Source organism: Bombyx mori, chromosome 15, assembly GCF_030269925.1.
Source record: "Bombyx mori chromosome 15, ASM3026992v2".
NCBI classification, from domain to species: Eukaryota; Metazoa; Arthropoda; class Insecta; order Lepidoptera; family Bombycidae; genus Bombyx; species Bombyx mori.
Window position 1 is genome coordinate 10210920 of NC_085121.1, and position 13650 is coordinate 10224569.

Genomic DNA, 13650 nt, shown 5'->3' on the forward strand with positions numbered 1-13650 from the left:
ATCTATAGTATTTAGTATTTTTTCTGTTAATATATGCTTCTGTACAAGTATCGTTGTTGTGGTGGTGTGGTGTGGTATTTTGATTTCTAACTACATGCTTAGTAAGATGGAACCCTAACGCTCACGGAAAGCAATCAGTAACAGTAATTTATTATCATTCAAAAACATCAAAGTATATTTTATGAAAGTAATTGGATAAGATTGTTCTATGTATATCAGATGAACGTTTTTTAATCATTACGATAATATGTGTGCCGTACAATAAATTTACCGTGGGACGCAAAGATCATAAAATGTGATCGGAGGATTTTTGCAGCAGCAGAATTATTGAATCGGTTGCATACATTTCTGCCACTAAAACTACGCATACACAGTCTTATAGTCACACTTATATGATAACATTTTATAATAGTATGTTCTAAGGTGATTGAGGAAGGAAGGAACGAACGAGGAAGAAATACTTAGATCATTACTTTTTGGTAAGCTATCTGCGTTATGGTTATTCGTGCAGCTTGCCTTGATTAATAAATGCTTACAATAAATAATGATTAGTTTTAAACATATAATTTGAGAGTAATTCCTTAGCAACCCATGAATTCAACGTACTGGTGCCGGGACCATTGTGTTGCTGAGAGAGGAATTTGGAGAATGCCAGTGGACTTGCGATCGGTGTCTGCTGCCACCCGCCGCCCGCTGTTCAGTGGGGGACCTGAACCAGCTCGTCACTAATGAACTCCGCCTCGGGAAGCAGTTCCGCCAATCGGTGTAAAATCCTGTCATTCGGTCGTCGTGCCAGCGTTAGAGACCGGAGTGGATCCCGGGGATCGTATGCAGGGTGGACTGGGAGCTCTTCCATGCCCTGCATCAGCTCCTCGCGCAACTCCTGGTCGAGTGTTCACTGTTCACTGCGCTTTATTCAGGTATTGCCTTGATCTCATCTCTAACATCCTACCTCTCCAAATCCTTACACTAACCATTATTTTTTTTGAAACGATAGTCGATAATAAGAAAAAGTTTTTTCGGTGGACCCCCATTCCACATTTCATGTGGATTTCAGCAATGTCAGGGGCCTACACAGCAACCTTGACGCCATACATCACCACCTTGAGACAGCGCAGCCTGTCCTCTTTTTCCTGACAGAGACGCAGATATCTACCCTGGATGATACTTCGTACCTCGAATACCCCGGCTACACATTGTAGCACACCTTCCTGCGTAAGGCAGGGGTGTGGGTCGTTAACCGGGGCGATGTCTGCTTTCGTCAGCTTCGGAGGTTCGAGCAACGGGATCTGTCCCTCTTATGGCTACGTGTGGACTATGGGGGTTCTACCCAAGTCTACGCCTGCCTGTATAGGTCCCACAGCAGTGATGCGGGGTCAGCTCTGTTCGAGCATGTACAAGAGGGGACTGACCGCGTGCTTGAGCAGTGCGGAGCATCTGCGGAGGTGGTGGTCCTTGGTGACTTTAACGCTCATTACCAAGAGTGGTTGGAGTCTCGAACCCCTGTCCTCCCGGGTCAGGTTGCCTACGATTTCGCCTTGTCTTACGGCCTCACTCAGCTGGTGACACAGCCCACCTTTGTCCCAGATATTGAGGGGCACGAGTCTTCTTTGTCGGACCTTCTGATGACATCTGACCCAGCTGAATACAGTGTGGTGGTTGAAACTTCACGTGGATCGTTTGATCAATGCCTTATCCGTGCTGCGATACCGCTCTCTCGTCCTTGGTTGTCGAATGATGACCGGGCCTCGAAGAGTTTGGCAGTACAGGTACAGATTAGGACGGAATATGTGAATTTTACGCATCCTGCCCATGGGGGCGGCTCTACTTTTCTTCCGATGATCCTGACGTCTGTGCGGACCGGCTTAAAGATAAGGTGCTTCAGGGAATGAAATTATTTATTGCTTCTTCTGAGGTGCCCGTTCGGGGTCGCAGCAAGTCTTGGTATAATAAAGCCAGTAGAGATGCTGCACGCCTCAAGCGGCCCACATAAGTGGCATGGAATGATGCTAGGAGACGCCAGGACTCCGACATTTCGGAGAAAAGGCGAAAATTTAACATCATCTCTAGGTCCTATAAGAGGACTATACCCAAGGCGAAGTCGGAGCACGTTGCCAGAATAAGTGAGCAACTGAAAAGCTATCTATCCCTCTAGGAGCCGTGCTTTGTGGTCGCTTGCTAAGGCTGCAGAAGGCAAAATCTACAGGTCTTGTCTCTCCCAGCACGACGTAAGTCCAATGACAGTCTGGCCCATATTGCGAAAGAAAATACTGACTTTCTGGTCAAACTCTTCGCCTCGAACTCCACTATAGATGAGGGGGTTGCCACACTACCCAGCATCTTCTGGTTTGATAGCTATGTCTCTGTGATCTGCTTTACACAGTGTGTAGTCAGGCGGGGCCTCCAGGCCCTGGATGACCATAAGTCGAGTGGGCCAGATTGCATCCCTGCAGTGGGTTTGAAAACGTGCGCCCCTGACTTCACACCTGCGCTAACGCGTTTGTATCGTCTCTCGTATAGTATTAACAGGGTGCCATCTTTATGGAAGACCGCCCACGTTCACCCTATCCCCAAGAAAGGTGACCGGTCGGATCCATCGAGCTTAGGTCTATCGCGATAACTTCCTTGCTTTACAAGGTGATGGAGCGAATAATAAATACACAACTCCTGAAGTATCTTGAGGATCGCCAGCTGATCAGTGACCGACAGTACGGTTTCCGTCACGATCGCTCAGCCGGCGATCTTCTTGTATACATTACTCACAGGTGGGCTAAAGCCTTGGAGAGCAAGGGCGAGGCTCTTGCTGCGAGGCCTTGGCGAAGGTCTTCGACAGGATTTGGCTTAGGGCACTTCTTTCGAAGTTACCATCTTACGGAATCCCCGAGGGACTCTGCAAGTGGATCTCTAGCTTTTTGGAAGGGTGAAGCCTCACGGTTGTTCTAAACATGACTGCTCTGATACCATGAGCATTAACGGTGGAGTTCCACAAAGTTCGGTGCTCTCCCCCACGCTTTTCATCCTGTATATCAATGATATGCTATCTATTAATGGTATGCATTGTTATGCAGATGACGGCACGGGCGATGCGCGATAGTATCGGCCATCAGAGTCTTGCTCGGAGCGTGATGCAAGAGAGACGATCTAAACTTGTGTCTGAAGTGGAGAACTCTTTGGGGCGAGTCTACGAGCGGGGTGAATTGAACTTAGTTCAATTCAACCCATTGAAGACACAAGTTTGCGCGCTCACTGCGAAGACAGACCCCTTTGTCATGGTGCCACAATTTTAAGGAGTATCCCTGCAACCTTCCACGAGTAACGGGATACTTGGGGTCTCCATTTTGAGCGATGTCCAGTTTTGAAGTCATTTGGGGAGCAAAGCCAACTTGGCGTCAAAAATGCTGGAGTCCTCTACAGAGCGAAGCGGTACGTCACGCCTGGATAAAGACTCTTGCTTTATAAAGCACAAGTCCAGCCTCGCATAGAGTATTGTTCCCAAATACCAGCTACTTCCATTTGACTCCATACAGAAGAGGGCCGTTTGGATTGTCGATAATCCCGTTCTGACGGATCGTTTGAAACCCTGGGTCTGCGGAGGGACTTCGCTTCTTTTTTTTTTTTTTATTGCTTAGATGGGTGGACGAGCTCGCAGCCCACCTGGTGTTAAGTGGTTACTGGAGCCCATAGACATCCACAACGCAAATGCGGCACCCACCCTGAGATACAAGTGCCAAGGTCTCAAGTATAGTTACAACGGCTGCCCCACCCTTCAAACCGAAACGCATTACTGCTTCACGGCAGAAATAGGCAGGGTGGTGGTACCCACCCGCGCGGACTCACAAGAGGTCCTACCACCAGTAATTACGCAAATTATAATTTTGCGGGTTTCATTTTTATTACACGATGTTATTCCTTCACCGTGGAAGTCAATCGTGAACATTTGTTGAGTACGTATTTCATTAGAGAAGTTGGTACCCGCCTGCGGGATTCGAACGCCGGTGCATCGCTCAACACGAATGCACCGGACGTCTTATCCGTTAGGCCACGACGACTCTCTGCATTTTGTACCGTACGTTCCATGGTGAGTGTATAATATAATTAGTATTACAGAATCGAGTTTGTTCACGATTCCTAAATCACATCGCATTGAAATTTAGTGGATTAGGTGATAAGATACCTGAGAATATTTTAGAAAATATAATAACATGATAATCAAAAATTGATTAAGTAGCATTTTACCATTATCAATACGAACACAATCGTCGATTCAGATTGATAGATTAGATACTTATTGCTTAGGTTGGTGGTCGACTGTGAGCTCATCCGTCAGGTTTAGTAATTTTTTTCCCAACTATTTTACTAGAATAGGTTATTCTAGATTCACTAACTGGAACTAGTAGGTGAGGTCACGGGGCTCAAACCGGGAGTATTGCTAACACTGGTCCTAGCAAGAGCAGTGGTTCGCAGAATCTACCACCGTATCGGAATCATGACCCACTGAGAAGATCCGGAGAGAAACCCAGTAGGCTGTGTCTATGGGTTAATTTATTCGTCGAGCCCTTCGTCGCAAGCGACGGATTCGACGAGGACGGTGACCGGGTTTTAGCATTGGAGAAGGAAGTCGGAGTCGTATAACTTTTTCTCCTATTTGATTGTCAGTAAGATATTACGAATGTAAGGATCAATTGGCCTAAAGCCAAATCCAACTGACATTAAGTTCGGATACGGTACTTTTTAGGGCCTTTGAAAGTAGGCGAACTTATTGCCCGTCTGACGGTAAGTGGTCCCTGAAGTTCGGCAATGCCAAGGGAACCGTTAAGCCTATTGCTTAGGACTATTTGTTCCTTTTATTATCCTGTTACACTGGACAATAATGAGTAGGTTTATTACTGATGGTAGGACGTCTTGTGAGTCCGCACGGGTAGATATCATCACCCTGCCTATTTCTGCCGTGAAGCAAGCAATAATGCGTTTCGCTTTGAAGGGTTGATATTTCGTTAACATTCAAAATACTTTTGTGGACAATGAAGTCTCCCACTCCCGTTGCTCGAACGCTTTTCAGTTGCAGATCCAAACTGAAAGACAGTAGGTATTGTTATAAAGATCTTTGGTTTTAAAGTATACCTACATTTAGTTCGAAATGTACATTTAATAAACACACATACAATTGATCGTTTATGGAATAATATGTAATCTGAAAAAGCTTACTTTAGTTTTTTCGTTGTTGGATAGCCACGTAATTTTGTTGGATAGCCACCGCTCTGACTATTTCTGCCGTGAAGCGGTAATGGGTTTCGGCTTGAAGGGTTGGTCAGCCGTTGTAACTATACTGAGACCTTAGGACTCATACCTAAAGGTGGGTGGCGGCATTTACGTTGTAGATGTCTATGGGCTCTGGTAACCATTCAATACCATGTGGGTGGGCTGTGAGCTCGTCCACCCAACTATAAATAAATAAAAACATATATGTGAATATTGTTTGGGTTAAGCTGGCAGACTGTTGCTATTTCGGCACAGAGAACGGTCTTCTTAAGCTGCGATTCCGCAAAGAAGATATAGGGCAAACAGCAAAGACAAATATTTGAATGCTGGCTCGCTTTGATTGGCGTTTTATAGATTTTTTCCATGGAAAAATCACGTACAAGGTACAAAATAATTCTCATGACATAAAATGTTTAAACAAAACTCGGACTACTTAGAGCTTGCATGTCCTGACGAGGACATGTTTCAAGAAAACTTGACAAAGTAATTAACGATTTCCCAAACGCTTTAAATTTGGGAATATGTATAGCATTTTTGTCATTCGTAATTGAATAGGAACTATTTATAGTTAAAATACTAAAAATGAAAAATAGCAGTTTTGCGTATAATTGAAATAAAGCCTTAAAACTACTTTGTATTAAAAAGTTTTTAATTTTTTTAATAAAAACAACTGTAGTAAAGTCGTTTCATAATCGGGGATGCCAATTTGAAGGTGGTAATCTTCCTTAAGCGTCGGCAAGAAGGAAACTTATAAAAGAGACTTGATTCACTTTTGACTGTTTAGTATTTTCTGCGGTCGTCTGCGAAATCACGTTGCCACCCATCTTGGGAAATAAGGTCGAAGTTTCAATTGTGTTGTATTAAGACTAGCCCATCCTTCAAATCAGAAAACATGACTGCTTCGTGATAGAAATAGACGGGACATCTATCACCAACCTACACGTGCAGACAATACACCCTCTCTACCACTAGTAAAGTGCAGTTGACGATCGCATTACACTTGGATATTAGTCAGAGAACGCCACCGCGTTGCCCATTCTCCGGATAATTGCTTACTCGTCTTTAACGCCACCCACAGCACTTTACAATATCGCTTTGTAAAGTTTCTAATAGTGATTTAATATTGATCTTCATTACGCACAATCTGTTACTAGAAGTGCCTTAGACAAACTAAAAGCAATTGTTGTAAAAGCCTATGATTTAATTTTGTTTTGTTAACTTCGTCAAAATGTTTGTAGGAGTATGATACCTCGTCCCACTTAGCTGACTAGATAGTTTTAGTAGTATTCAGGGCGGGGTATTTTTATTCCCCTCATAATCATTTTTTTTAGTATGGGACATTTGATATGATGCAGTCTACCACACCAAACACTAGTTTGGTATCACCATCCTCTCTATTTCTGCTGAGTAGAAGTCATTCGTTCGTGTTGGTGGTTGCGACAGTCGTAATATTATGAAGACTAATCGTGGAATGATTATAATTGAATGGTCCTTGAGTTCATTCACCGTAACAGATATTCCTAAGTTATTACTTCCGGGATTATTACTCTTATTCAAGTGTCATCTTCTAACCACTCTAGAGACACTTTAGTTTTTGCATGCGATATGTTTGTATCCTACTCGGGCCTAATAGTTGTCACAGCTTCCACGTATCAAAAAAAGTCTTTATTCAAACAAGTCCTTTCACGCGTCTTCCAATCGTTATAATTTTTAAGATATTTAAAGTATCAATTTTCCTAACCTATCATGCTTAGAGATACAGCTAAGAATTGGCCAGTTGTTATGACTACATTAAAACCTTACTTGTAGAAGGACATTTCATAGTGCTTTGAATAAACCGCTGAGTACATGTAGAACACATAGAGAGAAGAATTCTGTAAATCAGCGCAGTAGTTCCAGAACATAGCGACTTACTCAGCTCCGGGTGTCACGGTAAAAAAATTACGGGATCATTTCAACCAATTCTTTAATGGAAGATAAGTAAAACAGAACATAAGAAACAAATCTTTTTATTGGGCGAACTCAAAATCATTTAGGTAGTAACATAGCCAGGTAATGCCAGGTGTTTAGACCATCCAAGAACGTATTTAGGATTCTCACTAAAGCTCCGTTAGCGACCTTTGCAATAGCTCCGCGAAAACGATTCACGTAGTCGATGATTACTTCCTCGACAAGTGCGTTCACAATATTGTCAATGTCTCCTCCGCCAACAGCGCCATCCAAGTTTGACTGAAAATTTTATAAAGACGTAAACAGTACCAACTTTTTGTATAACAATGAAACTTTGATCATAAGAGATTACGAAACTGGTTCTCTCAAATCTCTAAAGCCAGTTTTTTTTTAATTTTTTTATTGCTTAGATGGGTGGACGAGCTCACAGCCCACCTGGTGTTAAGTGGTTACTGGAGCCCATAGACATCTACAACGTAAATGCGCCACCCACCTCGAGATATAAGTTCTAAGGTCTCAGTATAGTTACAACGGCTACCCCACCCTTCGAACCGAAACGCATTACTGCTTTACGGCGGAAATAGGCCGGTACCGAATACCGGTGCGGTAGTAGTAGTAGTAGTAGAAAGTAAAAGTTCAAATGGATGATTGATTTATGATTCCAAAATCAATTTTTTGATGGTGTTAACATGGCACAAACGTTTTCCATTTGGGCACAGAGTTGGAGTTACATCTGTTTTTTAGATTAATTACAGTGCTATATTTAGGTATATTATATCTAGTGTATTGCGAATTTCATAATGGGTAAATTTTGAACGTCAATGGAGTTTCTTGTTTGGAGTCACTAAAAATGATACATAGGGCGATGCATAAGCTTTATCAAAAACACGTGCTTATGAGTGGTACAAAACGTTCAAAAGTGGTCGAGCGGTCACGGTCACAATCTGAGAGAATTTTGCTATAGTGTTAGCAACTAACAAGAGTAGTGCTTCGGAGACTCTACCGCCGGATCGGAATCGCGACCCACTGAGAGGATCCGGCGAGAATCAGTGGGCTGTGTCTATGGGTTGGTTCGCTCGTCTAACTCTTCGTCATAATCGACAAGTTCGACGAGAACGGTGACCGGTTCTTGAGAGGCCTAAAAGCACCGAGAGTGAATTCGAGGGATCAGACAAGACATGTTTCGGGCGATATCGGCTTTGCGTTGGGGCAACACGGTCAGATAAGTAATTAATTAGTCAACAAGCTTCGGAGTGGCGCATTACATTTGACCGGTAACGGAAAGAGCCACGCCAAAATCGATCAAAAGTCAGTCATGTTGATTGTTTTTTTTTTCTACTGCGGTATTCTGCAATCGGAATTCTTACCGGGAGGTCAAACGTAAATAAAGAATATTATTTGAGGGCTATGCGGCATTTGTGAGAGCAAATTCGACGAAAAGGGCCAGGTTCGCGCAATGAAAATACTTAAAATTTGCACCACGATAATGCGCCTTCGCATAAAGTCAACATTGTGAACAAATTTTAACTAAAAATTCAAATAAATAATTTATTTATTTTTCCTAAACTTAAATTACCACTTCGGACACCCGTTCTCATATTTGGTAGAAGACATAAAAATATTTATGAGAATTCGCGGCGAGAATTGAACTTAATTCCGAAAAAAGTGTCTAAACATGTTTTGATGATTGGATTATTGGTTGGCATAATTGTACCGTTTTTTAAGCACCATAATGTGAAGGTCATGAAATAAATATGGATGAATTACGAATAATAATGAACTATGACATTGTGTATTATTGATCTTTTGCCAGTACTTTCTTAACAGAGATGTATTCGAGAGTGATAATTTTCGAAACGATCAATAGATCGTACGTCAAATCAAAAAAAAATTGGTTCATAAATGTATGGTAATTGATTTTAAGTATACCTTGAATCCTGGGATGACAAACGTCAGATTTTCAATTCGTTCGATAAGGATAGATTTCTCGTCCTCAGATTGTTTCAAGAATAGTTTTGCGCTAAATCTGAATCCTTCAATATGGAATCTGAATAAAAAGGAAAATGTTTTAAAAATGGCATAATCTGTAATTACACTATGATAATAATATGTATTTAAGTCGTCGTGGCCTAAAGGATAAAGCACCCGGTGTATTCGTATCGACCGATATGACTGTGATATGAATCTGTGCCGGTGTTAAAATTCCACAATAAAAAAAAAACAAGTCTCTTAAAATTAGTATACTGTTATTCAAAGGAAAAACGATAAAAAATAATATAATCTATCTATCTATCTATATATATAAAAATGAATTTCTGTTCTTTAGTCTCGCTAAAACTCGAGAACGGCTGGACCGATTTGGCTAATTTTGATCTTGAATTATTTGCGGAAGTCCAGAGAAGGTTAAAAAGGTAAATGAATATGAAAATGCTCGGAATTAAATAAAAATAACAAATTTGTTTTTCCTTTGATGTGTGAGGAAACAAGCCTTTCAAAACGATTTCGGACTTAAAGTCTTTTACTTTAAAATATTATTATTTTTATGTTGTATATTACTTTTATATTATATTTACTGCTCGTGATGAAGGAAAATTGTATGGTCACTTATATTTCTATCCTTAAGATAATATATATATTTTTTTGAAATAGTATCTTGACTCACACGGCACCACCCTTTCCATACAGAGGAATAGCGGCAAAGAAGTCACCAAGCAGGTCATATTCTTCTGTAAAATAGTAATGTTATAATAATTCACAACTTTATTTATATTTGAATGTTAAAAAGAAGTGCTGGTTGGCTCGGAGACCGCCGTCATCATTCTACTTGCCATCAGTTTTCAAAAAGAACAGGCATTAAATTGGTTTATAGTTCTGAATTCGTAAAACGAATGCTTCTTGTTTTGTATATTTCAGGAGAATCCGTCCTATACAATAACGTGTTTCTCTGATACTAGATATTTGACATTTATCAGCTAAATATCTAGAAGTTAAGTATATTTAATGTTGTTTTCTGTAACTAAGCAGAAATCTAATAAAATATTTTAAATAACATTCGTGATCAGAAGTATTCGTATCACAAATTAATTAAGTAAGGAAATAAAAACAGTTCGAATTCCCTTTTACTTACCAGCACTGATTTCGAGTGTTGGCACAGAAATGTCCACATCGAAGGATATCTCGTTAACATTCAAAATACTTTTGTGGACAACGAAGTCTCCCACTCCCGTTGCTTGAGCGTTTTTCAGTTGCAGATCCAAACTGAAAGACAGCAGGTATTGTTACTAAGATCCTTTTGATTTAAAGCATACATTTAGTTCGAAATGTACATTTTATAAACATACATACAATTGATCGTTTATGGAAATAATATGTATTCTGAAAAAGGTTACTTTAGTTTTTTGTTGTTGGAGAGCCAGATTCTTACGTAAACTACGTAAAATACCACCGCCCTGACTATTTCTGTGAAGCAGTAATACGTTTCGGCTTGAAGGGTTGGGCAGCCGTTGTAACTATACTGAGATCTTAGAACTTATATCTCAAGGTGGGTGGCGTATTTACGTTGTAGATGTCTATGGGCTCCGGTAACCACTTAACACCAAGTGGGCTGCGAGCTCGTATACCCATCTAGCAATAAAAAAAAAGACGATAAAATAAAACAAATAAATCGGCAAATAATATTAAATGGGTAAATGTTATTATACCATTATATTTAGCAGAAGTAAGCGGTTTGACTGTGACGCTGCGACTGATATCCATCAGCGACGGTAACCACTCCTCGTCAGACCGGCTGTATGCCTACATACGAGTAAAAAAACGATCAATGGATTATTTATCTATCTATATAAGAATAAAGATGTTGGCAATATATGGATAAGGTGTTAACAAAATATAACATTAACGTCATACTTTGTTAAGGGTGTTAGCAAAATATGGATAAGGCGTTGCCAAATATTACATTAACATACTTTATGATTTCTGCAGGAATAGTGATATGCGTGCTTTCAATCACAAGAGGATCAAGTACGGGAACTCCTTTCTCTTCCCATCCTTCTAAAATTATAGAGCGAAGACGTTGGAAGAGCGTCGTTATGATAGCATTGATGAGAATGTTGCGATTTCCAGTAGCTTGAAATCTTTCGAACTCCTCTGCAATTCAAAGATATTGTTTACTATTATAGAAAGCAGTATGTCTTATATACGACTATCCAGTGCTTTTTTTAATTCTATTAAGGCGGAGGACCGCATTCTGTGGAAGGCATTGGGGAAGACCTATGTCAAGTAGTGGGCAGATAAAGGCTGATGATGGTGTTGATGAGGATGAACAAGATATGCCAATAAATAAATGTTATTTCGTCTAATAAGACAAAATAAAATTTCTCAGCATTGAAAGCATTTCTATTGAAAGAGAAATTTATTATGCTTGGAATGGTAAATCCTGAATAATGGGCCGTTAGCGCCCTACATCGATGCTTCAAGCTCGGTACTCTAGTCAGCCTCGTTTGAAGAAATATACAGAAAATTCTCTTTATTAGCGGGGTATACGTTCCGTGAATAAGCTGCGAATACAGAAATCGTGGATATCGAAAAGCGCGTTTACAATGGATATTCGGTTGGATACATACATACATATTGGAATTCTTTTTATCAATGTGTATGTAGCGATGTACCGATTAGATCCGCGAATAAAGAAATATTTAGCAGCGAACATAGGAGTTGGGTCGTATTTTTTAATCCGCGTATAGTGAAAATTTGAATGAAGGAAGCGCGATTAAGGAGCTTAGCCCAGAATTTCTCGCCGGATTTTCTCAGTGGGTCGCGATTCCGATCCGGTTGTAGATTCTGCAAAGCACTACTCTTGCTAGGGCTAGTGTTAGCAAATTCTCTCAGGTTGAGCCCGTGAGCTCAACTACCCGTCCGGGCGTAACTGGAATAGCCTCTTAGGCTACCAGGGAATAGGTAGGAAAAATGCTCTTTATCTATATATTAAGACGTGTAAAGAGTTTTCACTGTATAGTGTGTAGGGGAATTCATTCCAAAGCCGAATGGTAGGTGGCAAAGAAGATCTCTGGATACGCACTGTAGATGAACGTAATGGGTTTAGATATTATGAATGCAATTTGCTCCGGTGGCAGGTGATGACGGAATCATTTCAAACAATTCCTCAGGGCACTTCCCATGGAACTTACGGTACAGAACACACAGATAACTGAATAAGGAAGTATTCAAACGAATGAATTTATTACCTATGGCAAAAGCATCTCTGTTGGCTTTAGGGGCTGCTGCTGCAACGGCACACAGCGCCAAAAGAATAACCAATTTCATACTGAAATAAAAATTAAATATAGATCGTCTAAAATGTTTTAAAATTCACATTTTTTATCATTAAACCAATTTTGTATTTGTAATCACAGTTGATTACCAACAATTTTGTAATAACGACGATGGTTTAATACTTTCTGATTGCAATATAACAATGTATAGATCATTGATAACCACATACCAGCAATATTATTCATCACATTGTTATTGCTTTTCATTAAAATTGTATTATGTTAGGGACACAAAAAAAAAATTAAAAATAATAGACCAATTTTACATAAGCACAAAAACAAAATTCCGTATTGAAATGTCGAAAGAAAACCGAAAAACAATAAAATAATTTGTATAAAATTATATAAGCTCATTTCCATTTTACGTTTTCAATGGAATTTAAAACTATCTGTGAATTGAAAAATAATTTAATTACAATAAAATTGATTTCAATCAGAATGCACTTTGTTATTATAATTACAGGTATGTATAAAAAACATAAAATACCTAAATTTTTTGTAACTTTTCAAATAATCCCTCACTTCGTGGTACAATACACACTCCACTAACTGTACCGATTCGCTCCTCTGAGCCACTTTTATAATTTAAAAACTGTTATCTATCGATTATTAATCTTTACAATACATTTTTGACATGAAAATTAAATTTTAACTATATTACATCGATACAAAGGGACTTTGTTAATCACGACACTACGTTATCGAACAGTGTCAAGCTGATGCTTCATTTGAATGTCGACAGTATGTAAAAGCGATCTTTGCTTTATAACTAAAGAAATACAAATCAATTTGCTTTAACTTCTTTAAATGAAATGTCCTAATTGGCTTTTTTATTACGAAGCTGGGCCATCGAGGTGACTGCCGTCTTCCGTGACGTAAGTAACGACTGTTCCACCCTTCAAACAGGAGTTCATAATTGCATCGAGGTCGTCGGCAGATCGACTCTACAGCGTTCTTTCTGGGTGGCGGTGCTATAGGCTGCCCAGGTGGTGCCGCTGATGGTTTCGGATACCCCGCTGGACCATAGCTAGGCTGCCGGGTTGGAACGCGATACGCCGTCAGCCGGTCACGCTTTATAGATGTCAACTTTGCTGTGCGCTAGATAGAGTAC

The 13650-nt window shown here is 40.1% G+C and overlaps 1 protein-coding gene across 1 annotated transcript; it reads right to left on the reverse strand.

Annotated features, from left to right (window-relative positions):
* Positions 1-7252: 7252 nt before the first annotated feature.
* On the reverse strand, positions 7253-13305 carry LOC101747025 (uncharacterized). The gene is made up of 7 exons (XM_004924625.3): positions 13027-13305; positions 12453-12532; positions 11175-11355; positions 10337-10467; positions 9872-9935; positions 9139-9256; positions 7253-7488 (listed from the first exon to the last, which is right to left on the reverse strand). Exons 2-7 carry the CDS (start codon positions 12529-12531, stop codon positions 7288-7290), a joined length of 774 nt encoding a protein of 257 aa, XP_004924682.1. The 5' UTR covers position 12532; positions 13027-13305; the 3' UTR covers positions 7253-7287.
* Between the last annotated feature and the right edge of the window lie 345 nt (positions 13306-13650).